Raw genomic sequence first — 26,553 nt, 5'->3', positions numbered from 1 at the left:
CATTGTAAAATACAAGCAGTGTGGAAATGTGACTAATGATCCAGTCCTTTAACCAAATATAATAGGACTACTGAGAAGCTTTATCATTCTTTGTAGAATAGCTTTCTTCTCACTCAAATTCACGTAATTGACTCAATATTACTCTGTGATACAGCTTATTTGTAAGAAAAGGTTCTTTGAAAAAAAAAATCCATAGATTGGTAGAAGTAAAACTTTTAAAAATTAAAATATAAAGGATTACTGAATTTTTTGTAAGCATCATTTTTACCTTTTGCTTTTCCTTTATTCATAAATGAAAATGATACATTTTACATTATAAAATCAGTAAACATTTCTCCACTGACTCTAAGACCTCATAGGCCATCATGCAGGAGAGACAATTTACAACTGTTCCATCCTCACTTTAAGGCTTTCTTTACCCTTTATCTTCCCCATACCATGTAATTTGGCATAAATGGACCTGGAACACACACACTTGGTCAAATAAGGTGGTTAGAATTATAAATGGGCAAGGGAGTAAAGCTGAGAATTAGTTAGGGTTTAGGAGTGAGACCAGAAGGTATGATAGCTGAGATGCATGTACAACTGTTGAAACAATACACAGCTATGACAAGAGGCAGGCCAGTTTTACATATAAGAGTTGAAGATTTCAGTGTCACACATTAAAAAAAAGAAAAAAGAAAAAACTCATTCCTGTGCTTTTTAGAACTTTCAAGATTCTGTAGAAGTTATAACTGTGGTTCTATGTAAGTATGTCAAATAAAACAGATGGGGAGGAAAAAAAATGACCATGAAATAAAACAGTTTTCCTCCTTACTTTTAAGTGAACCAATTATTTAAGTTTATACATGCCTAAATTTGGGACCATTTTAACAAAGGACAATTTATCAGTAACAACTGCAGAGAATTTCTGAATCAACTGATGTATGTGTGACTCTGGAATTAAGTGGAGCTATTGTCCTATGTAATCAATGGAGACATGTGTTTGACTAATAAGTAGGCACATACAATAAAAAAATAAAGAGAAGCCAGGCAGAGGTCATTGCAGTTATACACTGTTCATATGGCGTGAAAAGCAAACCAGATATGTTATAACTAAGATAAAAGGCTATAAACAGACTCCTCCCTGGTGTTAAATCTGGATAGCTGGCATTGAATTCTGGTTTCCTGCATACCACAGAAGGCAGTAGGTCATTTTCTCACATGCCACAAGTTTGAAGGGGAATCACGTACCTAAACATACACACAATTCTACTCTCCTTCTTCTTCTCTATCCCCTTTGTGGAGGGTTAAAGTTGGCAGAAAATAGCTTTGATTCTAAAGCCCTTCAGCACTTTCTGTCTTCTCTAGGATGGCGAGACAGCCAGCTACCAGATTCCCGCAGAGATGCTATTGTTTGGTGCATTTCACGAGTGCACTACTTAAAACTAAGGAGAGGCAGTTCTGTACTGAAGACTGTGCGGGACCTTTGCTCTCACATTATTAGGCATTACTGAGTGAAATGAAAGATGAAATTTATTCACATATAAACAATAATCTGAGTAGCTGGGAAGAGGTACATTTTTCTAATTTCTCTGGTAAATAGGAATTAAGAATTATATAACATTAAATAAAATTGGATATCCAATATGCATTTCTACATAAATACCACAAACACCATTTCAATATCAGACCATCAACCATGATGAAAATTAAGACAGGAACATTCCAAAATAAGCAATATTTCAGAAAACATGAGAACTCAAAGTATGAAATAAACAACAAGGCATGTAGTCAGCTAGTGCTAATTAACAAGTTAAGATATTTTTAGTATGTTTATATAACTTGACATCTATGGTTGGGTCTTTATTCTGACTGCACAGTATTTTTACATATTTAATACTACAGAATTAAAAAGTAATATTCTAACTGCTTCAACAAATCTCCTCTTAAAATCAGTATAGCATGAGATACCCAGGGATGTTCCTCAATTGACGCATATGATCAGTATTTCTATCCAGCAGAATACATACTTGGTGAAGATGTCAACTCTTAAAGACTTTGTTCTGGCTCTTCTGATCTACGTTATACCTCAATCAATCCAAAAGCATCAATAAGGAGCACACTGGTGTTGAATGTCAAATCATATCATATTTAAAATAGTATCCACTTGTAGTTTTAAAAGTTCAGTAGTCTATAGTTAAATATAAAAGATACAGGATATACATTTATTCTGCTTAATCCCTAAATCTGACTAAACCATATAGCAAAGAAACGAAAGGCCATCAAAAACAAAGAATAGGAAAAGATGACAGTTTCTAGAAAAGCAATGTCAACAAAAATTTGGAAAACAGTCTGAATAGATGGACAACCACTAACTGATTTAAGCTTCTGTTTACTCTGCTCTGCTGGATGTACAAGGGAGAAACCCAGTAAAAAGAAAGCCAACTCATTCATCAGATCTGGAAAAGTAAGGAAATGAGAGATAGAGGGGACCTTTGAAGGAAAGGTTGCAGAACAAATGAAAATCGGATGACAGATTGAACGTCTATAATAGCAGTAATCAGACTTGGCAGATCTTGTCTCGCCTAATCATACAGATTAGGTCAGAACTCTGGCAGAACCTAGAAGAAATACTATCTAAAGATGTTATATCAGAAAAGATTGGGCTTGGGGAGCACCATGCAAACCCCAGGGTGACAAAGACCTGAAAACAAGGGGCAGAGAGGGACCACAGACATGCATTTAATTAATGCCTGTACATGAAATGCTAAGTCTCTGAACCTTCTCCAATCAGTATCCGTAACACTGGCTGTCAGACTTATACCCCAAAAATGAAAAAATGGACAATTCTTGTTGGAGAAAATGATAGACCTAAAAACCTGCACACACTGATATCCAAAAGTCCCCTCAAGGAAAAATGCAAGGTCCCTACTCAGTCACCTACAAAAAAGGCCACCAATCAACAAGTTCCAGCTACTTGCACAAAACTTCTATTTTTTAAATGCCTCTTCCTTGAATATAATAAACAGATAATCAAAGGTCATGAGACATTTAAGAACAATCTCTAACAGGACAACGATTCAAGTAAAAAATGGAGGGGGATACTCAGAAAATAACACAAGGTACAAATTAAAAGATACTAATATACTTGAACTAAAACGATATTAGACATCCATGACACAAGACTGCTGGGAAAATAGAACATCCAAAAGTCTTAAAAAATTTTTTTAATTGATATAAAAAATTCAACAGAAGGGTTAAGAGAGTAAATTAAGAGAAAAATCAAGAAAACACAGTAAGATAAATGGAAAAAGGGAGAAATATTAAAAAACCATTCAAAGAACATGTCATTACTAAGAGTCCCTGAAAAAGATGACAGAAAACAGAATTTTATCAGAGAATCAATATAATACTTCTGGATAAAAATAGCAGATTGAGCACATCCAGTGACTTTTGGTCTCTCCCTAATCCCCACCAAAATGACAGTATAAAGGAATTTGTTTTAAGTACATAAATACAATGAACGAGAAGAAAAAAGCAGTAAAATTCCTCTAAAAAAATGACATTACTCTATTTATATGACGAGGTGAATTGGAAATTATCAGTGATAGATGACAAGCCAGGAAGATGTGCCAAGTCCTCACTGACAGAGTGAAACGGCAACAGTTAAAGCCTAAAACTAACATCAAGCACGAGCTTTGTACCCACAAAGAAATAACAGCTGTAAACATCAAACAAAAAGGACCTGTCTCTGGAAAGGCAGAAATGGAAGAGGAAATGTTTAATTTTAATAGAAGTAAGGGGGGAAACTGCCCAGTAATAAAGGATAAGTTCTCCAGATTTAAAAGCTAAACCTAGAATTTAACATAATTAATAATGAAAACTTCAGAACACCAAAAGAGAAAAGCATCTGGAGGGTGTATGGGAGGGGAAAGAAAGGGAGGCAAACGCCAAGAGCAAGAAGGCATCTACTTTCTCAAGAGCCTTCAAAAGTCCCAGGAAAAATGCTTTTTTCTTTCTTTTTTTTAAAGACTTTTATTTATTCATGAGATACCGAGGTGGGGGGGGGGGCGGAGAATGAGGCAGAAACACAGGCAGAGGAAGAAGCAGGCTCCATGCAGGGTGCCTGATACGGGACTCGGTCCTGGGACTCCAGGATCACGTGCTGGGCTGAAGGTAGATGCTCAACCACTGAGACACCCAGGGATCCCTACTATTTCTTTCTTAGAATTTGTATTGAGCCAAACTATCAACTGAGTATTAGGGAAAAAAAAAATAATTTCAGGCATGTAAGATTTCAAAAGTAAAAACCGTGGCATCCCTTTTCAGGACACTATAGGAGAATGCACTCTGACAAAGGGCTGTAAAGCAAGGAAGAACACATGATGTGATCCAAAAAAAGACATAGAGAATTCTTAGGAAGACAGTGAAGAAAACCCCAGGTTAACAGCTATGCAGTAAGTTTACACATTTGAGAGCTCCAGAGGATACTCCCATGGCAAAACAAACAGAAATGATGTACTTTAACTACTGAGGTTTAGATTTCTTCAAAAAAGTTTAGCATATTTAACACGATTAAAAAATTGTTCCAGTAAGGTGATAAATAGCTATAATATTTTCATTGGTATCACTAAAACTGACTGATGATTTGGTAAAACATTTGTTTCCTTACTATTTTGGGAGAACAGAAGAAAGAAAAAGGAAGGGGGAGAAAGGTGTAATAATCTAAAATTAAAGAAACATCATTATTACATAATATTTATACATAAAGAAGAAAATCTCGGAACACATAAAACAAGGTAAAGTGGTTCCTCTGTGACATGAAATTCACAAAAGAGAGAAAAGGCAAGGAACTGGCATCTTTTCTTGAATTTCATTTTTTAAATTATCTACCTCTACTTCGAAAGTCTTTTCTATTAAGTAAAGAGGATTTCAACAACAACAAAAATATTCTCCAATGATCTAAAGTTTTTTCAAATCAGAGACAAGATCTAATTGTAATAGCTATAAAAGGAGTACAAACTTATAAATTAATATCAATGATGTTTTGAAGGATACACTGCAAAAGATAAAACAAGCAGGCACCAGACTAAGCTGATATTCATTTCCTGTGTGGGCTTCATAAAATTGTAGTAGACTTCAGTTACTAGATACACAACTGTTGCAGCCACTGTGAAATCCACCAGCCACTGGTATTCTGGAAAATAATGCAACGCTGAAAAATAAAGGTTAAAAATAAAGTTTATTACTTAAACTTTCATAAATAATAGCTAAGGAGGATTATCTGTAATTAACTTTAAACATGCTAGACTTTATTTACTTGTTGATATGCAATGTAAGGTTTACAAATATAAGAATCTAAAAATGCAGGAAACAGATTAAGAATGTTGATGCTTAAAATTTAATTTTAATACTTCCTAAATTTTTTGAAACCTGGAGTAATTACCAAAAATTATTTAAATTATTGTTAAAAATATATGATTGCAAAATGATCGGGTATCTTCTCAGCTGATTAGCTGTTTTTTACAGAAATTAAAAATCAAGTTATGGGATGCTTGGATGACTCAGTAGTTGAGCATCTGCCTTCAGCTCAGGGCGTGATCCTGGAGTCCTGGGATTGATTTATAAATCTTTATAAATAAATAAATAAATATCAAGTTTTGGTTCTTTTTTTTTTTTAAAGATTTTATTTATTTATTCATGAGAGAGAGAGAGAGAGAGAGAGAGAGAGAGAGAGAGGCAGAGACACAGGCAGAGGGAGAAGCAGGCTCCACGCAGGGAGCCCAACATGGGACTTGATCCTGGGTCTCCAGGATCATGCCATGGGCTGAAGGCAGCGCTAAACCACTGAGCCACCCAGGCTGCCCAAGTTTTTGGGTTTTTTTTAAAGATTGTTTTTACTTATTTTACAGAGAGAGAAAGCATGATCTGTGAGAGGAGCAGGAGAGGGAGACAACCTCCAGTAGACTCTGCATTGACTGCAGAGCCCGACTCAGGGTTCATTCAGTCCTACAACCCGGAGAGCCCGATCTGCGCCAAAACTGAGAGTCAGATATTCAATTAATGGAGCCTCAAGATTTTTTTAAGAATCTAAAGTATGATACTTTAACTTGAGGACATAACTTGGTGTACAAAGAGAAGTTTACTTATACTTTTCATTTCTGTGAAGTAGGAGTGTTGAACTTTGCCAGTTATTAACTGCATGCACTAAAGGAAGATTAATAATTCTGTGATTTAATCAGATTAAAATAACAATAAATACACTTTTTATTCCCTTGTATGTTCCTGCAAGAAATACTGATGAAATGCCTGTCGATTTTCCATAAAACCATACCCCTTCCAACAAAGGGTATGCACTAAAATTAGCATTCTCTGATAGTAAGTATGATTCCATCTCCCTTTTCATCTCAGATATTCTGGTTTACTTTTACTTGAGTACAGTCCAAAGTATCAGCACCATTTTGTAGAAGATGTTTTGAAATGTGGGAATAAGTCACACACATAAACAGTAATTTCTATGTTCCCATTGGTACATAATAAAATGATCTACATTGTTATGAAAAAATTTATTTGTAAAATATAATATCTGAGAATATTTTAAAATCATGCATTCATAGAAAAACTATTTTGAAAATAAAATACCACTCAAAGTATAACTTATTTAAAATATCAAAACAAACCAATTAAACTTACATTTCTATAAGACAGCAAAAATTCCACATCCTTTTATGATTGGGTAAGTTTTTAATATGCTTCAAGTTATTTTAACTGTTAGATTTTTTTTGTTTTTGGTGATAAATATAATAGCTTATGAACATCAAGTCTGAAGATTTACCCTCAAGTAGTTGAAAGATTCTCACGCTCTAGTCACCTCTCTTCTCCTCTAATAATCACCCTTTTCAATGACTTTCCAGACAGGGAAATGGGTAGAATAGACAGGTAAACAAATATCCATTTGGGTATACAAATATCCATTTATCTAAATGAGTAGACAATATCAATAATTTTAGGCTTTCAATTTTTATTAATAACTGAATTAAGTGTTCCAATTCTTCATGCCCACATTCACAGAGGCTTCCTCCAGGGAATTCACTCAGCGCAAACAGCCAAGTGACATATCAAATATTTTTGTGTTTTAAAAGGTTCTTATAATCAATAGCTAATACAAATTAAGACACACTTTAAAGATACTTAGTGGGATAACAATAATATATACACATTCAACAAAAGTACAAATTATACATATTCTTGGCTATATATTTAACACAAGTATTATATTCTTTTTCTATTCAATAATATAATTATGTGCCTTTTATTAGGCTACTGGAATCAAAAGAAAACTCAGAGTTCATCAAGCCTCGTGGTTTGCCTTAAGCTCATGAGTGTACCTTAAATTTAGGGAGAAAACCCACTACTTTTACCTAAACACACATACTTAGCATCCATTCACAAATGATTACATAAACATAAATAAAACATCTCCCCATTATTCTATTCTTGAAATTATGTGGCCAGTTGTTAAACTAGTGCCATTTGCAATTAGTTTTAAAACTGTACAAATGAAACAACATATTGAGTAAGTTGTGTGCTAAGGCCTTAATTTAAATCTTTATTTATTTATTTTATTTATTTATTCATGAGAGATACAGAGAGAGAGAGGCAGAGACAAAGGCAGAGGGAGAAGCAGGCTTCATGCAGGGAGCCTGATGCAGGACTGGATCCTGGGACTCCAGGATCATGCCCTGGGCTGAAGACAGCTCTAAACTGCTGAGCCACCCAGGGATCTCCAATTTAAATCTTCTTAGGTTCATTACAATTGCCTAGTTCTCACTAACTGGCTCTACCACATTTGGTGTGTAACCCATACCAAGTTAAATAAGTAAGTCCACATAAAAGATTAGTAAACTAATGTGACCGTCAAAAAGTCAAAGTGCTTTCAGGTATTTTAAATTTTGCATGAAAAATAATTAAAAAGAAAAAAGAGGATGATATAACCAGTCCCAACACAGTTGTAATGATACTGATTTATACTGTTCCTCACTGACATTTTTGGGTTCCAGGACACTCTTTATATACATATATACACACACACACATACATAAAAAAAAAAATCTTTGTAAATATAGAATCAACTTTCAAATATCTTGAAGCCATTTTGTATCACTAAATAATTCTACATGAGATGCTACATGAATCTACTAAGGTTTTTCAAGGGTGGTTATGACTTAGCCCATGAAGGACCAATTACATAATGATATTTATACATTACCAAAATTATTTTTAATGTTATTTTTATTCTTCACTTACCATGTAAACCATTATTTCTCAAACCTGATCAAAAGTCAGAACCACTAAGAGCATTTAAAAAAATACAAATTCAAATGAGATTTGAGTACTAGGTGTTACACTATATGTTAGCAAATTGAATTTAAAAAATTTTAAAAAACAACAATAACAAACAAGAACAAAAACACAAATTCCCAGAACCCACTCTATATTTACTGGATCTCCAGGGGTAGATATGAAGAATCTTTCTTTTCAAAGAGCTGCTCAAGTGATTCTGATGGTCAGGTTTGAGAATCAGTGTTTAATATGGTATCACCTTAGATGCTACTCTTTTAAAGGATTCAAATAATTTCACATAAATTTTAAATATAAAATCATTATAGTTATTATGCCATTAAAACATTGGGATATAGACGGAAAAAACTACATAACCTAACAGAGATATCCTGTAAGTAAGAGTAAATCCTGAATAAGTTTTCTGATTCCTATCTGTTTCATTTCTCTAAAGTCATTTTCCTTTCTACTAAACATGAGCATAAAGTTCAGTCTTGTAAGTACAGGTAATTAAACACAAACACACAAATGCATTTCTGCAAGCCACATCATAGAAGGAGCAGAATGGTATATATGGCAAGAAGTCTAGAATTTGAAATAATGAAAAGTGACTGTGATCTCAACATAAAATAGAAACTGTGCAACAAACATGTAAGTCAGCCTCTTCTGAAAAATGGGAAAAATAATCCTTAGTACAGGTTAGGTGAATAGAAAAAGAAATTCAATTCAGTGAAGTCATTTTGAGCTTCTAAGTTCTGAAAAAGATTTCATATTCTATAAAATGGACTTAAAGATTAAAAACCAAACAATAAATCTAGCCACAATAGATAAAATGAAACTTTCACTTAGCATAGTATAAAATTGAGATTTACAGAACATTTTATCAAGATTTCCCTTACCTAAAGTATCCACTTCTGTAACTGACTTTGTTTCTAGATGGAGGTCAATATCCTTTGGAATGGTTAGTAGCTTACTTTCAATATGACCATTATATTTCCTATAAAAAATGAGACAAAAGACACAAAAAACAAGTTACCTATACTGTTATCTAAGTGCTTCTATCAACTAATCACAAATGGGGTTTTAAATTTCACAGTAAAAAAAAGAATTTCTAACGTTTCAGCAAAAAGGAGGTAAAATATAGTCAAATGTAATTTTTACAGGGGAGACTACAAAATATGGATGTAAATTATTATGTGTATATGCAGATTACCAGGGAGTTACCTAAATTAGTGACATAATCTTGACTACTAGCTTAATATTTCACCCTATTCTCCTACTCTATTCTGTAGATTTAAAGACAACTAACCTCTTTTTCTTTAGGTACAAGAATAAAAACAAATCAAAAATTAAAGAAATGCCATTATCACATAATACTTAAACATATGGAAGAAAACCTCAGAATACCTAAAAGGGTAAAGTGGCTCCTCTGTGACATGAAATTCACCTAAGAAAGCAAAGGCAAGGAACTGGTATCTTTCCTTGTATTTCACTTTGAAACTATTACTTTAGGTACAAGAATAAAAGCAAATTGAAGACAAAATGTCTTTCTCTTGGAAATTATACATATCCACACATACATATAAAAAGACCTATAGTTATAAACAAGTCAGAGTTGAAGAAATATATTAAGATTTACATGTGTAAGAAATTCAGTCATGTGAAAGGAATCTGAAGTTGCTTTTACTGAATCACAAATGGGGAAAATAAAAGAATGCTTCAGGTGCACGTGTATCATTCCCAAATTTAAGTTTTAAAGACAATCACGCATACATAGAAAGTAATAAATTTAAGTTTCAATAGCAGTAATTACAATACCAAGAAACAATTTTCATTTATTCTGGGAAAACCTCAGTAAAAATATTAATTCATGTCAGTAAATAAAAAAATAATTATTGTTACCAGGAATAAAACAGTGTCATTTTTGTATCTTTTTTGTACATGTACAGCCTTTTTAAAATAATACAGAGGAGGGCTAACACTTAATATTCCAATGATCTTCAAGGTATATTTGCACCAATAAGTGTAAAAGAGGATGGTAGCAAGATCAGAAAAGTCTTTTTAGAATTTCCTATTTCATGACAAATAATCATTAATGTTAAAAAAAAAACTTTAGCACCTACAAATGCATTAGCCCAGGTTAATATAATTTTTATGATACACATGAGAAATTTGGTGATAAATTTGTTGACACTGACATTTCGTAATATATTAGAATCATAGTTTCAGGTTCTAAGAAGTCCTCCCCAACTGAGGACACAAAGGTCCATATAGAGAGGCTAATTATCATGTACTTTCCTTGAGAATTCAATTTAAGAAGAGATATAAAATTTTAAAGCTGGAAAGATCCTTCAAAATTACTATGTTTGGTCCTTCCATTTCACAGATAACGCTGCTGTGGTCCACTCAAGGAGTTTATTAGCAGGCAGTTTTCTTCATAAAGTAAAATGCCAATATAATATTCAGCAACTGAATGGGACCTAGGAAATTATACTGCCTACATTTTTTATTTGAAAAATGAAGAAAAGAGGTCAAAAGCAGGCAAATTTGCCCAAAATCATAATACTGAATAACAGCAAAACCTGGAAAAGAACCCAAATCAACAGGTAAAAGAGTTATAGGGTCAAAACACAGGCTCTGGTTTTCTCCCCAGTCAACCTCCACCAAGTTTTAGTATGATGGCTAAACTGTTTTCATAATTTAAACACAAGAATATAATTAACCATTCTTAAGTAAAACAATCATTTTTGTGCTCATATATTAAATTATTACATACTGGGTTTTCTTAAAGCATAATTCAAAATTATCTTAGATCATGAGTTTTAATCTTGAATTTTTCCATGCTCATAGCATTAGCAATAAATGTTCCTTTAACCAAAGTACAAAATATCTTTACATAAATTGTATCAAACACTTAACACTTTATAAGCTCAGCAATGTAACTTACCTGTCTTTTCTGCTTTTCCCTTTCTGCTGCTTCCCTGCAAGAATTCTTAATTCTTCTTCTGTAGGATGTTGATACCATCTCAAACTAAGAAAAAAAGAATCCTTTTAAATAAAGGAATTAAAATCACCAGAATTATTCATTTACTGTACAAATATTTATTGATTTTCCTATTTGTGAAGACACTGAAGGGAAATCCCAGGTGAAAATCTCTAATCTGAATTAGATACTACTGCTTACGCCTTAAAAGGGTTTCAAATCCAGCACTTACCAAGCACTTACTAGATGCCAGACCCTGCAATGCTGTTTATAGGTATATTTCTTATAACTGACAATTTTTATTATATATTAAGGCTAATAGGTGTACTATTAAAAGTAAATGGACTCTGCAGGCAAGCTGGCAGGAGCCCTTTAGAATTCTCCACCTATCCTTCATTTACACAGAAAGAATGGATAGTTGTTTTAAAAAGCATCCTTTCAATGTCCTCAAAACTACAAGTAGTCTTTGCTTACCTTTCCTATCTTCCCCTCCTTTAATTTACTTGGAGAATTCTCAAACTTTATGTAAGTTAGGGCTCCAACAACTGTGTGTACATATTCACCTTTAACACACCATCAAAATACCCTGAATGTATCACTTATTCTCTCCCAGGCACCACTCCCTTGCTCATTCTCAATTTCCTGTCTCACCTGAATTTCCTATCTACCAACTACCTAAATTTGATATTCAGGTTTTATCTTCAATATGTCCTCTCTACATATTTATCATTAATTCTGTTGTTTCACTCTTAAAATTCTAAACTTCTCTGCCCCCTGTAAGAACCCGAGTTCAGCACATGTGCCTCTCTAGCTCTGACTACTAGCAACACTCTCTAACTGGTCTCCTTGTCTTTCCTGGACACTCTCCTAAATGCATTCTGATCCCAACTCTAGTTATCTTTCCGTAATGTAAATGCTATCAAGGTAAATGCCTGTTTAATTCCTTTCCAAGAGTCTTCACAAGGTAAAGCAGTGAGTAGGCAGCTAGGCAAAGACTTTGATCAAGGCTCTGTTCTTATAAAGGAGAAACATACACCTAAAATTGCTAAACCTACCAATTTTTCAATCACAAAAATCTAAATTTTTAAAGTAAAATATCTCAATTAAAAAATGTTAGCAACTGATTTGCTGTTTTTAAAAAACACTGCAGAACTGGCAATTTGAATAATGACTGAGCATCTGATGATGTTAGGAAATTACTGTTAAAAACTCTTAAACTCTTAGCTGTAAAAACAGGATTATAGTTATTTTTAAAAGCTCACATATTTTAAAGATATACACAGAAATATCTATGAATGAAATAATATTTGCTACAAAATAGTATGTTGGGGGTAGGAGAGATGAAGGGGAACACAGATGAAACAAGCTGACCACCAGGTGTTAACTGTGATATGTACAGAGGAGATCATTATAATCATCATATATTCACTATATTGTTATGTTTACTCTTTGTTTGAAATTTTCCATTAAAATCTGAACTGTAAGGCCCAAATGTGCATAGGATTTGTGACCTATTTCCAAATATTTTCATGATCTGACTACTATCTACTTTACCAGACTCACCTTCAACAATTCCCCTGTTGAACATGACATTCTAGCTAACTAAACATTTTATTCCATAAATTCATTCATCCCTTGATGTTTCTGCATATATTCTTCTATCTGCTTATAAACATCTATGACCCTATCTGGCAAACTTCTAATTTACCTTTTACTATTTATAAGGCAATTTGCCCTGTGGTATAAAAAAGAAATGTATCTGGTCATGTCCCCAGTTCTGGACAAAGAGCTTTTAAAGCCTTTGGAATTTCCTGAGTGACAGGGGGGTATCTTTGTTATGTTAACTAGGGGACTCCTGGTGGACCTTCAGGTAACTTCAGGATGGTGGCTAATCACCAGAAATATCAACTATGTGATTAGAATTGGGATTCTTAGCCATACAATCTGCAGGAGGGAGATGGAGGCTAGAAATTAAGTTCAATCATGTGTCCACGTATTTAAAATCACACCTATGTAATGAAACTCCATGAACTCTCTCTGAACAATGAAACTCAGAGGAGCATCTTGCTTGGCCAAAACACTAATGTACTTAGAGGATGACAGGCCCCAACTCCACAGAGAGGCCACAGAAACTGTTCTTCCCAAACCACTTCCTGTATCATCTTTATAATAAAACTGTAATAATAAGTATAGCACTTTCCTGAGTCCTAGTTGTTCTAGCAAACTATTGAACAGGAGGGGTGTCATAGAAACACCCCAATTTGTAGCCAGTAGTCAGTTTTCAGAAGTATGGGTGGCCTAGGGATTCCAAGAACTTGCAGCTGGCATCTGAAAGCGTAGGCATTCTTAGAACTTTTGTCTTTAACCCATGGAGTTTACGTTAACTGCAGGTAGTGTCAAAATTAAATTGCAGCTGGTATCAGACCAGTTTGATTAAAATCAAATACTCCCCTAACTGAAAGATTCTTGGAGTGAAGATTTTATGACTTGTTTTTGTATACTTCAAAACTAGTACAGTTACTGGCATATAGTAAGTGCTCAAAAAGGATCACTGAACCAAAATGAATTCAGTTCTCCTCTTAGTTGAAAGGTTTTAAAATATATACCCCAACCAAAAGTCTCTAAACTATAATTAACATGGGTGAGGAGGGACTTCCTGAAATTTCGATTTAAGTCCAGAATTTTAACTTACAGTCGATTCTTGTTATTCGCGGTAGTTATGTTCTATAAAGTCGCCGCGAACACTGAACATTGCTCCTAGGGGAAATACAGGGTTAGGTTCCTGCGAGCCTCTGGTCACAACATTTTCATCAACCAATCAATACAAAACTTTGTTTTATGTGTGTTTATGTTTAAAGACACCTTATTTAATATATACTGTTGATTCATTCACATTTAATTCCCAGCCAACAGCACCATAACTCATGCCTAAACAAAGTTTACTTAATAACTGTAGTATTAAGGATAGTATTTTCCTAAGTTGTGAATATTTCTAGCAAATTTTCTCCATAAGGCACATCATAGCCTTCTTGTGCTTAGGAACACTAGATAGCCAGCCCTTCAGCACTATGTTTGGAAGCCATTTTAAATAGTGAAATCAACAAAAAGCTAAAATGTGAACAACATGATACTAAATAGACCATGAAAAGCACACTCATTTACAACATGAAAGGTGAAAAAGGCATCAGCTGGGAATGTGGGCAATGGGCCACTAAAATTTTTTGTCACTCTGGATACATCTATGAATGACCTTGGAAGCACCACAAGTATGAATTTGGGGGTTATAAATGAACTTCAGCAAGGACGCAAATCACAAATACAGAATCCATGAATGATGCGGATTGAGTGCATAACATTTAGAAGAACACTTAAGTAATATCTCACTTATAAAGACTAAAATCAGTCATTTAGCTATGAGAAATAATCACTATTATCAGTGAAAGAACTCTTAGTACAGGAAAACTTAAGTTACTTTTAGACACTATAATAATTAAATATTTTACGATCCTTACATTTTCTAGGACCCATTTTCTTTTTAAATAAACTCGAACATATTTAATCTCATTTTGTGAACCCATTTTTCTAAAATGGATTGCACTTACTATACTTTTTACTGGGCAACTCAGGTCATCTACATCAGTAATAATTATTGTTCAAAGCTGGAACATAAGGATGCTGGGTGCTCTTAGGGCCACTTCTAGTCTGTCACTCCTGTACTATCCTATGCATCCACTTGTTCATTCATCAGAACTTACAGAGCTCCCTATAGCCAAGTACTCTGATGGACAATGGAGATATACCACATACAATAAAGTCAAAGTTCCTGCTTTCTTGATGCTTATATTCTAGCTGGGGCAGAATTTAACCAATTAAAAAATGACCAAAAAAACAAAAAAAAATCACAATTTGGATACTACACAAAAGAACCAAACAAATGATGAAAATGAGAGAGACAAGCCTTAGGTTGTAGGTTAGGAAAACTCCTCTGATAAGGAATTTACCCAGAAACCTAAAGGATGAGAAGAATGGAAGGGAACAGCATTTCAGGCAGAGAAGAGCATGTCCAAAAGCATAGAGGCATGAAAGAACACAGAACACTGCAGTAACCAAAAGGCCAAAAAGGCAGATGCACCATAGGCAAAAAAAAAAAAAAAAAGTATGAGGGAGGCTAAAGAGAGAAAAAGAGAACAGATCATGCAAAGCCTCTTGGATCATGGTATGGGGTTTAGATTTTATGCTAAAATAATGGTCTCAAAGCAGGAGACAGAAATAACTCGATTTGCCTTTTAACATCTTTTTTTTTGCTGCTCTGTGAATTAGAAGCAGGCAAGGAAAGAAGATATATTTTGGACACTGAGTCAATAGGTCATTTTCTGAGATGTAGCAGAAGAGGAAGAATCAAAAATTTAAACATGCTAAGTTTTTAAGTGCCTATGAAACATCAAGTGAAAACATCAAGTGGATACCATACATAAGAATCTAAAGCTCAGAAGTAACCTGGAGTCATTACATAATTGTGGTATTTATGGAATCAATAAGAGCACCTAAGGGGAAAATAAAACATGGTAGAAGGCTAAGTAGTTAATAAGGAAATAAAAAGTAGGGTTCATGAAGACAATGCATGTGAGAGATGCAGCTGTAATGGAAAACAGGGAAATAGACCAAAACTAAGAAATGGTCATGGGAGGAGCCATGTTTTTTTAAGGCTGAAGGGAGACAGGGCTGTCACTCTATTTATTGTTGCTGTTACTTTTAATAAAAGATTTTTTTTTTAATTTATTTTTTATTTGAGAGAGTGAGGGAGCATAAGCAGGGGGGAGTGGCAGAGGAAGAAGCAGGCTCCTCCTTGAATAGAGAGCCCTAAAACAATGTGGGGCTTGATCCCAGGACTCTGGGATCATGACCTGAGCCAAAGGCAGACACTTAACTGACTAAGCCACAATAGGAGACCTTTAAAACATTAAAACAAAACAAAACAGTGTGCATATGTGTGTATGTGCTAACAGGAATAATCCAATGGAAGTGAAGCAATTAATGACAAGCAAGAAATGAAAGGGCCAAAGGAGCAGTCTACGTGAAAGTTAGAAAGAAAGGGGTGTAGAACACAAATGCAGGAATTGGGCCCCAACAGAACGCCTCCATCTCAGGCCAAAATTAAAATTTATAAACATTTTTTTAAAAATAAAGAGGGATCGATCATGTAACTAGGGTTGTGGGTTTGGTGGGGAAAAAATAAGGGCTGGGCTCTGGTTTCAAGAATTTAGCCTGAGGCTGAGGCTGATGCAGGCAAGCTTACTTAGTATTTGAGGAAAAAGGATTTAGGTTGAAAGCTGCCTGAGAAGTAGAGCACACAAAGACCGCCAGGCAGCATGGAGTAGCTAAGGTCTGAAAGTTCAAAAGAAAACCTAGAAGCAGAGTTGCATAGTTTTCCTTAACAAACAGTGCTTCATACCCAGTTGGATTCCATACATGTGGTTCCCACATACTACACACTTTAAGCTCATGTCTCAGTTTTTAGCTTTTTCTTTTGCTGTTAGTTGGTATGTCTATCTTACCAAAATAACTTGCAATCTGCTTGTAATTGCTGCACCATGCCTTTCTAATATGGGCTTGGAAGACAGACATAAAAGCTAATTACCTTTAGATTCTATGTAGCAGTTAATAAGGATGGTTACAAAAATACAATTAGAGAAAAAATGTTTTGAATTAATGTTATAAAATTGCACATACAATATCATCACAACCATGACAGGAAAATATGAATAGATTAGAAGGAAATACAACAAATGTACACAGTGATTATCTTTAGCTGATGAGAATACAGTTCATTACCTCTAATTTTTCCTTCTCATCAATTTATTATCTTTTTCTATATCATAGGCATGTATAGTGTTTGAAACAAGGAAAAAACTTTAAAAAATAAAAAGTATTAATAAGATCTCACTAAAAAACTGAACTTCTTGCATTTAAGTTAAAGGCATTAATCTCAGGGTATTTTATTACCTTTACCTTGGCTATTTAGTGGCATTTTTTTCACCTATATTCAAATTGTCAGCAGTGTCTCAGATAATAAAGTTAACCTACTGTTCCACTTCACTAAATCACTGAAATAATTTTTTATTAATTTTCTTATGTAAACCTCTTACATAAATACTATCAGACTATTAACTTTTCTTACTAAAGTTCAATAGCACTGAAACAACATGTAATAGAAAATACAGAATGTATTGATCTAGACTTTTCAAATAAAATTAAATGGCAATGTCATTTAAAGCAAACCATTTTAAAAAATAAAATAAAGCAAACCATTTTAAAAGTTTTCAGAAGTAAAAATTTCAGAAATTTAAAATGGAAATCTAAACATGAACAAATAGTGAAAAGCTTGGTACTGAGGCAAAAAGGTTTTAATACATAAATAATCATACAAAACTATTTCAAAACACAGATCACTAAAGATACTTTCAGTCTTCATTCTAAATCTCAATAATTTTGACAAGTGAAAAGAAAAATAAGAAAAAACAAATACCACTTAAAACCTAGAAAACCTTTTAGCACAAATAGCTAAAATATCGCTATACGTATACAATTCTCTTGTTATTTACTGGAAATTTTAATAGAGCAGCATCGCATTCTGGAACTGGAAGTTCAGACCACTAAGGCAAGGAGACCAAGGACTCAGGCATTCCATAAGGGTGGTAGCTGACAATTTAAATCTTTCCCTTAGGTCTTAGGTCCCACCTACTGTGCATTTGAATAGTAGGTTTCTCTTACCAAAGGGAACTTGCAGATACTTGGATCAGGCAACATGCAAAAAGAATTAAAGCAACTGAATATGAAGGTGTTGTTACACACTCTTTACCCAATATAGGATAAGACAAAAATCAGAATAAATCCAACCGTAACATGTTTTCAATGAGGGACATATGATAGGAAGTAGCAGACCAAAGTGAAAGCCTTAGGAGATAAAGGGGTAGAAAAAAATGTGTTAGGTTTGAGCTAAACAATAAAGGAAATGGAAAGCGGATCAGCAAGGAAGCTATTACAAAAATAAAGCAAAAGCCTACTTCCTCATGCAAAACCCACTATTCAAATGTACAAAGAATGTAACCTATCACTTACCTCCATGTAAAGAGAGGCCAAGCAAACTTCAAAACAAAAAGGAACTTTAATTACAATAAAAAGTAGAGAATACTTTGGCTACAATACAGTAGTATACTGGACATGATAAAGAACACCTCTGGATGATCTAAGTAACTGTTAGAAATGTTCTTTATGTTACAGAAAGCAGTTCATATTAAAGGCACAGAGAAACCAACTTCCCATGATTTTTCCTCCTTTTGGGGAGAGAGGGAAGAACTGAGCAGTCTGAGAGCACTAGACTCTTCATAGTTGAGTTTTCAAGGTTAATAATACATGCTCAAAGGTTACAGGCAGAAGAGATTTTGTTACTTAAGTTCTTGTTAAAGCAGAATCCTTTCCAAAAAATCTGATAGTTACATAAAAAGTCATGTAAAAAAAGAGAACAACATTAGAGAAGAAAAAAATCTTTTCTAGTAAAGAAAACTGCAAGAACGGAATACAAAATATTTATAATTTAATAATGTGGAATAAATTTAATTTCAAATAGTGACGTGAGAGGTAGAATTTGAACAACAGATGATACTTCTTAAACTCTACTTCACACTTAGCATGTTTGTGGTAATCAAAATCAATGCTGAGGTTGTCTTTTAATTCAGAATAAAAGATGGCCATGTAGTCATAGAAAAGCCAGAAGAATACAGTAAGTGAAAAGAAATCACACACTAACAATATATAACCTGAAAGATAGTTTATATGAGGCTAAGTACCACTAGCATAAAATAAGTAGAAAAAAAATCTAAAATAGATTATTCTGTATACTGCCAACAGAAGCCATAGTAATCATAGAAAAGCTCACCACCATCAAATTCCAAACTCTGTTCAAGTATGTCAATTCCAGGACAACGTCTGTATTTGATAAGCAGCCATACATAAAATAAATACTATGCTCTGAACTAAACTCTAGTATAAAAAGCCTAGATCGGTTTCATCTTTCAGCCTGTGAATGTGAGTAAAGTTAAAAACCTGTTTTCTCATGTGTAAACACATCACCTACAGCAGAAAAGGACCAGATAATCAATCTTGCTTTTACTTCCTTGGTACAATGAAACAACACATTCCCAGGTTCCCATGCACTTTGGTCTGAACTCACAGGGCCCCAACCTAAGGAATGTGGACAGAGCTGATACAACTATTTCTAAGCCTGGCCCCTTGAATCACCTAAAAGATACATAGCCTACTTCCTTCAGTTGCCAAATGGCTCAGCATCTGTAACAGAAGATTCCAAGGTAGGAGGAGGAACAAGACACCCAACAAATCAGAAGAAGCCTAGACTCCCTTAAGTTACCACTTGAAAGTCAGCTTAATCCTTAAAATATCATTTTGTGAAGAATCTACCTGGAGACCTGCCCAATCCCTTCCTGATTCTCCCATCTGACCCTGATTCCTTCCTGAGGAAATGGATTAAGAAACTAAGTTTAGACACTGAGATTTCTGGGGCCATGACATACCCCAAACACACCTTCTCTCTACCTAGTTCATAATGTATACACATCCAAATGGGATAAAAGAAATAAAAATTTTTATCAGGATTAAGTTTTATAACATTGTAAAGGCGATATTAATGGAATTAAACCAGGCTAACTGGGGATCCCTGGGTGGCTCAGCGGTTTGGCGCCTGCCTTTGGCCCAGGGCGCGGTCGTGGAGTCCGGGGATCGAGTCCCACATCGGGCTCCCGGCATGGAGCCTGCTTCTCTCTCTGCCTGTGTCTCTGCCCTCCTCTCTCTCTCTCTCTCTCTCTCTCTCTCTGTGTGTCTATCATAAATAAATAAATAAATAAATAAATAAATAAATCTATCTATCTATCTATCTATCTATCTATCTATCTATCTATCTATCTTAGGAAAAAAAAAAACAACCAGGCTAATGACTTTAGTGGGTTTTTTCTGTTAAACTAGAGCTCTCCAACACTAACAGCAATACATGTTATTTAACAAGATCTAGAAAACTAGTTAATTTTTTTTATATTAAAAAGGCTGCTGGGACGGCTGGGTTGCCCAGTGGTTAAGCGCCTGCCTTCGACCCAGGACGTGATCCTTGGGTCCTGGGATCGAGTCTCACATCAGGCTCCCTGTATGCATCCTGCTTCTCCCTCTGCCTACCTCTCTGCCTCTCTGTGTGTCTCCTGAATAAATAAATAAAATCTTTTTTAAAAATAAAAAATAAAAAAATAAAACGGCTGCTAATTTAAAAGCAAAACTGTTTATTCCTTCAAGGTATGACTTCTTTAAGTAAATGGCAGGCTTACTTATTATAATAAACATAATAAAATCTGATGGCACTTTAAACCTTCCATTCCAAAAGACACAGACTGATGAGAAATATGGACATAAATTAATTTATATGATACAAAAAGACAAGCCATAACTTTCAAGAAAAATATGGATATTTATTTACAATATGAAGATATGATATTAGGGGAACAAATATTAGAACGATAGATGCAGAACCTAAAAATAAGTCTCTCTTCTAATCTATCATGGTATCTACACATCTATTCACTTGAATTGTTCTATTCAATAGTCACTCCCAAACCTTGAGCCTCTCCTCTTAAATTCCTTTAAACATTTTACAGATGATAAAGAATGCCCTGCAGATCTTTCTCTTTTTTAAACTCAAAAGCATCATATGGTTTAAAATATAAACTGTCATTTCTGATCAATATTTTTACGTGAGCAATTTAGAAGACATCTTACATTTTATCAATATCAAAATAGTTAACTTCATATCATAATTTCATATCATAAAAGGATGATAAAATAATAATTATCCCAAGAGAATAAAATCAATGATCCTATTCAACCGTTAGGCAACAAAATTAAGCACTGACTTCATGACCTAAAAATTTCAGGATTAACATTAAAGAAAGACACAAAACAAAATATAACAGAAAGGAAATTGATGAATTTAAAAACACAAAACAAAATATAAGAGAGGAAATTAAATGATTTATAGCAGAAAAGTAACTATTACTAGAAAATTCAGATTGCTATCCTTGGAACCTGACTTGGAATTAGAGTCAGCATTAATTAACACTAAAGTTAATCTGTTTACAAAAGCAATCAGGATCACAAAATATTATCAACTTCATGTTTACTTTTAAAGGCTGAACTCCCCCCTCAAATTAGTAGTATATTTATGAAACAGTCTTGTCAAAAAAGTAAAGATTAATTATAATACATAATTCCAATATTAACAAAGAGGAAAGAATTAGGCTTTCAATCCCTGAAGTTTTAGTTTTTACTGGTGAATGTAAGTTTGATAGAAACAATGGAAAGCATATTATGTAAGAACATGGAAATTGCTTGTACCCTAAAATGAAACAAGAGTGCCAAGATCTTTAGAGCCAAAAAAGAGATCTGAAAGTCTCACTGGAGACTCACCATAAAGAGTCTATAAATATGGAATTCTCGGTAGAAAACAAGCTACCTCAACATATTTTTTAATCTAGTTCATTAATTTCAGATTCCATTTTTTTAGAATGTATGATAATTTGCCCAGCTGGTTTTTATCCTTTCATGATCTATGGAAAAGGGTTTTGATAAGCAAAAAAGTAAACAAGACTATATAAGACATAAGACTACACAGTTAAACACTAGTTGCAAATGACTGATTTTTCTTAAAAATAACTGATAGAGGTTTTCAACTTCACTAAAACTTTATAGTCATTATTTACTTTGCTAATAAAACATGTTTTTAAATAGCTGTTCTCTCACATATTCCATATATGTGTCTATGTGTTGTATATCAGTGATCAAATTTTAAGCAGTCATAATATTTTTCTATATTTAAATGATATGAAAAAAGCATGAAGCATGGAGAATATTTAACTAGAAAACAAATTCTAAAGGAAATTTAAGCTTTATCGATAGAATAGCCTTCAACTAATAATAAAGACTTATTATTTGTCTTTCAGTGTATGAAATCATTAGGAGGATAAGAGCTATCCATTGTTTTCTGACTCCAAAAGTTTTAAACAAAAGAAAATGGACCTACAAATCAGTAAACAGAATTTGGTTATTCACTGGAGATGAACAATTAGAGTAAAACTTTAGTCATGATACCAAATCTATAACTTACCTTTCATAATTGCACAGGATTTTGGCATTTATTTCTTTAGGCAATCTTCCTGCATTTGTCTCATATACCCTATATTCAACTTCTTTACCTTCAATTTTATTATTTTATTGTACAAATATCAACAAGAAAACCTAGCTCCTTTGTGGAAGGACTGGGAATAGTAGTAAGCTTATAGTGCAGTAGACAAAATTAAAATCTTACAAAATAACTTTGCCCCCTCCTTCTCAAGTTGAAGTTTAAAATTCTTTGCAGTAAAACAAAGAACCCCTAATTCTCATAATAAACTCTCAACTGAGTCACCAATAATGAGACATATACTCTCAGTCATTTTTTCCAACAATAGAAAAAATCTCATCCCCTTGTTAACCAATCTTTTAAGAAGGTAACTATAGTAAAGTTATTTGGTATTTTCATTGGCCATGGATAACAGGTAACAGGAAAGGGGGAGGACCGAATTCTTGACCATGATCCAATTACCTTTATACTAAAAAAATAAACTACTTCTTTCTCAAGTAAGAAAAATAAGGAAGCTCAATTTTTCTTATAACCTTCTTTTGTTATGTTTTTAGAAAACAGAAATTCATGCTTAACTTCTGGGAAGTCAATCAACTAGAGATTTGAACTAAATAGAGATTTGTAAGTGCCAGACACAATTAGCCTATCTTTGCCTTACCTGCCATTACAGAGTAGCCATCGAGCAAGAGAATAGTGAGGTATAATCTTCTGCATGACACTGGCCATCACCATGGTAACAACCAGCTGTATACCTATCACACCCTGTATAAAACAAACAAACAAACAAGTTTAACAATGAATGAATATAGATTTGAGGACACTGTGGAAAATTTTCTATACATTCTGAAAATTATACCTTAAAAAAGAGGAGTTTACTATTAAAATACATATTATTCTGGCATTTAAGCATTCAAGACCACATGTTTAAGCTTAAAACATTTAATCTCATCTCATAATCCTCTACAAATTACCCAAGGGTAACAGCCATGTTAATAAAAATTAAATGAGTTAGCATGCACATTTAAAATCAATTCCCAAGAAACTTTCTCCATTATTTAAGGGTATCAAAATGAAGTGAAAAGTAGCAATTTCTTCATCCTTCTCCAAACTTACTACTCTATTCCATACACTTAAAATACTAGTTTGGCAAGCTTTAAAGGAGTATGCCCTAGCTTTTACTTCCTAAGGTGGTACTGATAATTAAATGATTCAGTGAATGATTAAAGAGCATTAACTATATTAAAACTGTGATAACAGAACTAACTGGCCTGAAAGTCACTAGAAAAAAAAAAATTAATTCATGATGTCATCACCAACTTCCAGTGGACAGGCCTTCAATAATGTCCAAAAACGTTATTTTACTCTCATTAACCCTTCCCTGTTCTCTATGATAACTAATTCAAAACCTTCTTCCATCTCCTCACACCTCCAACCTCCCTCAAACTTCTAACTTTCCACTCAGTAGAGGACTTCTACTTCATAAAGAAAATAAACACCATTAGGGCGCCCAGGTGACTCAGTTGGTTAAGTGCCTGACTCTTGATTTCAGTCCAGGTCATGATTTCAGGGTTGTGAGACAGTCCCACATCAGGCTCCCTGAAATTGCCTGAAATTCTCTCTCCCTCTGCCCCTCCCCACCAAAATCAATCAATCAATCTTTAAAAAAAAATAAAAGGGCACACCTGGGTGGCTCAGTCAGTTAAGCATCTATCTTTGGCTCAGGTCATGATCCCACAGTCCTGGGATCAAGCCCCATATCAAGCCCCATGTCAGGCTCCCTGCTTAGCCAGGAGCCTGCTTCTCCCTCTCCCTCTGTCCCTCCCCTTGCTTGTGCGTTTTCTGGCTCTCTCACTCTCTCAAATAAATAAAAAGAAAATCTTCAAAAAAAGAAAAGAACCACATCAAATGGGAACTCTCACTTGCTACCAACAAGCTTGCAATCATGTCTATCTGCACCCATCTTTTCCTAATATCCTCTAGAAATAACGAAGCATCTTCTATACAAATCACCGCGTCTGTGCTTCAGAGCCCAACCTCTTCTTTGTTTTTTTAAAAGCCTCAACTACTACCTTATTTACTATATCTTCTTTAATGTCTTCTGTATCTGAATCCTTCCTACCAGCATTGTAGCATCTGTAAAGGTCTCTCATCCTTCTGAAATATAACAATTTTCCCTCATTCTACAGCCCTCCTCCTTCATATTCATAGCAACATTTTCACCATTTCTATGTTCTTATACTCTCACACTGTACCCATCTGACTTCTGCTTCAGCCTATTCCACTGAAACATCTACCACCAAGATCATTTCATCTTGCCAAATTATCTTTCCTTATCTTAAATCACAGCAGTATCCCACAAGCTCTACCACATGCCTTACTTTACTCACACCATGATGATCAATTCTTCATACTTCTCTTTGCTAGCTCCTCCCTCTATCCAAGCAGTCCAAAAATAAGTTGAATTCCTACCTCAAACCTAATATACCAAAAACAAAAACAAAAACAAAAAAACAAACAAAACAAAACAGAAAAAATGTAAAAGTGTGATTAAAAAGAAGCAGTATAGCGTATAGGCTTACAAGCATGGATTCTAGACCCAAACTGCCTAGGAAAGAATCAGCCATCAACTAGTTCCATGACTTTGCACAAGTTATTTAAACATTTTGTATTTCTATTATATCTCCTATAAAATAAAGCTACTAATTCAACCTAATAACATAGTTAGGAATTACACCTGATAGAGAGTAAGCTCAATATGTATTAGTAGTATTTGTTGTTATTATCACTGTTATTCTATCACTGTTATTCTAAGTTAGCCTTTTAAAAATTTTAATTCTATAAACTTTCTAAATTTTAAGAACAGAGAAGCTTTACAAAAAATACCAACAGTCTCCTAAGTGATAAAAGACCAAAAAATAAGTTGAAAAAATTAAATTTCATTGTAACAAACTGTTCAACTGATTGTTCATCTCTGCAACAAATGTACTACTGTAGAGTGAACTGGTGATAATGGGGGGAGGACGGGGGATTGAACATGGGCAAGAAAAGGGTATACAGGAATGCTCTGTACTTCCTATTAATTTTGCTGTGAATCTAAAACTACCCTAAAAAATAAACTTCATTAATTTTTAAAAAATCAAATTTCTGTAATAGAGGACAATATAAATAATGTCAAATGACTAACTGGGAAAGGGTATTTGTAACTCACATCACAAAGGGATAATTTCCTTATATTACAAATAGAGTTCTTATAAATCAACTACAGTAGTCCCCCTTCGCCCTTCCACCCATCCCCTATGCTATGGGAGCAACGTTCCAAGACCCCCTGTGAAGGTCTGAAACCTCGGACAGTATCAAATCTTATATATACAATGTTTTTCCTGTACATACATACCTACAATAAAATTTAATTTATAACTCTGGTTCAGTTAGAGATTAACTGTTGTCAACAACAAAATAGAATTAGAAATGTTACATGACTGTAGTGTCTCTCTCCCACAAGATATCTTACTATATTACAGACGTCCTTGTGATGATGTGGAATGACAAAATGCCTATGTGATTGGATGAAGTGAGGTGAATGTCAAAGGCATTTGACATACTATGGGGTTACTACTGACCTTCTGATAATATATCAGAAGGAGAATCATCTGCTCCCAGACCACGGTTGACCGTGGGTAACTGAAACCATGGAACGTGAAACCACAGATGGCAGGGAAGGGGAGGGCGGTGAGGGTGGGTAACTACCGTACTAAAAGACCAAATGCCTAATTAAAAAAAAGAGGAAAAAATATGACAGATCTCCAAAAAAAGGAAGTAAAAATGGCTCTTAAACAGGACTGCTTTTAAAATGCTTTTGAAACCTGCCTCAACTCTGGTTTTACTGTGGATATTTTAGTGCCTTAAATTCTACCAATTGGGTTAAGGTTCAGACCACTTTTATATTCACCTAACATCAAAGAGGTTACATTTTTACCTTTCTACTTTCACATTTCCTATCACTTGAATTTACTAT

The 26,553-nt window shown here is 34.1% G+C and overlaps 1 protein-coding gene across 7 annotated transcripts in view; it reads right to left on the bottom strand.

Annotated features, from left to right (window-relative positions):
• The window catches only part of TMEM161B (transmembrane protein 161B), a 64,531-nt gene that overhangs the window by 22,503 nt on the left and 15,475 nt on the right, over positions 1–26,553 (bottom strand). For 3 of the 7 annotated variants that reach the window (XM_041753042.1, XM_041753043.1, XM_041753041.1), the window contains 4 exons: positions 23,197–23,300; positions 11,270–11,353; positions 9,222–9,319; positions 5,041–5,197 (listed from right to left, as the gene is read on the bottom strand). In XM_041753042.1, coding sequence (XP_041608976.1) covers positions 5,041–5,197; positions 9,222–9,319; positions 11,270–11,353; positions 23,197–23,300 — 443 coding nt within the window. Of the gene's footprint in view, positions 1–5,040; positions 5,198–9,221; positions 9,320–11,269; positions 11,354–13,997; positions 14,063–23,196; positions 23,301–24,925; positions 25,015–26,553 lie in introns of those variants that run through there. The other 4 variants (XM_041753045.1, XM_041753044.1, XM_041753046.1 and 1 more) reach the window with 4 other exon arrangements.

The sequence above is a fragment of the Vulpes lagopus genome, chromosome 4 (genome assembly GCF_018345385.1).
Source record: "Vulpes lagopus strain Blue_001 chromosome 4, ASM1834538v1, whole genome shotgun sequence".
Lineage (NCBI taxonomy): Eukaryota > Metazoa > Chordata > Mammalia > Carnivora > Canidae > Vulpes > Vulpes lagopus.
The sequence above is the reverse complement of the archived record's forward strand: the minus strand, read 5'-3'. Positions and strand labels throughout refer to the sequence as shown.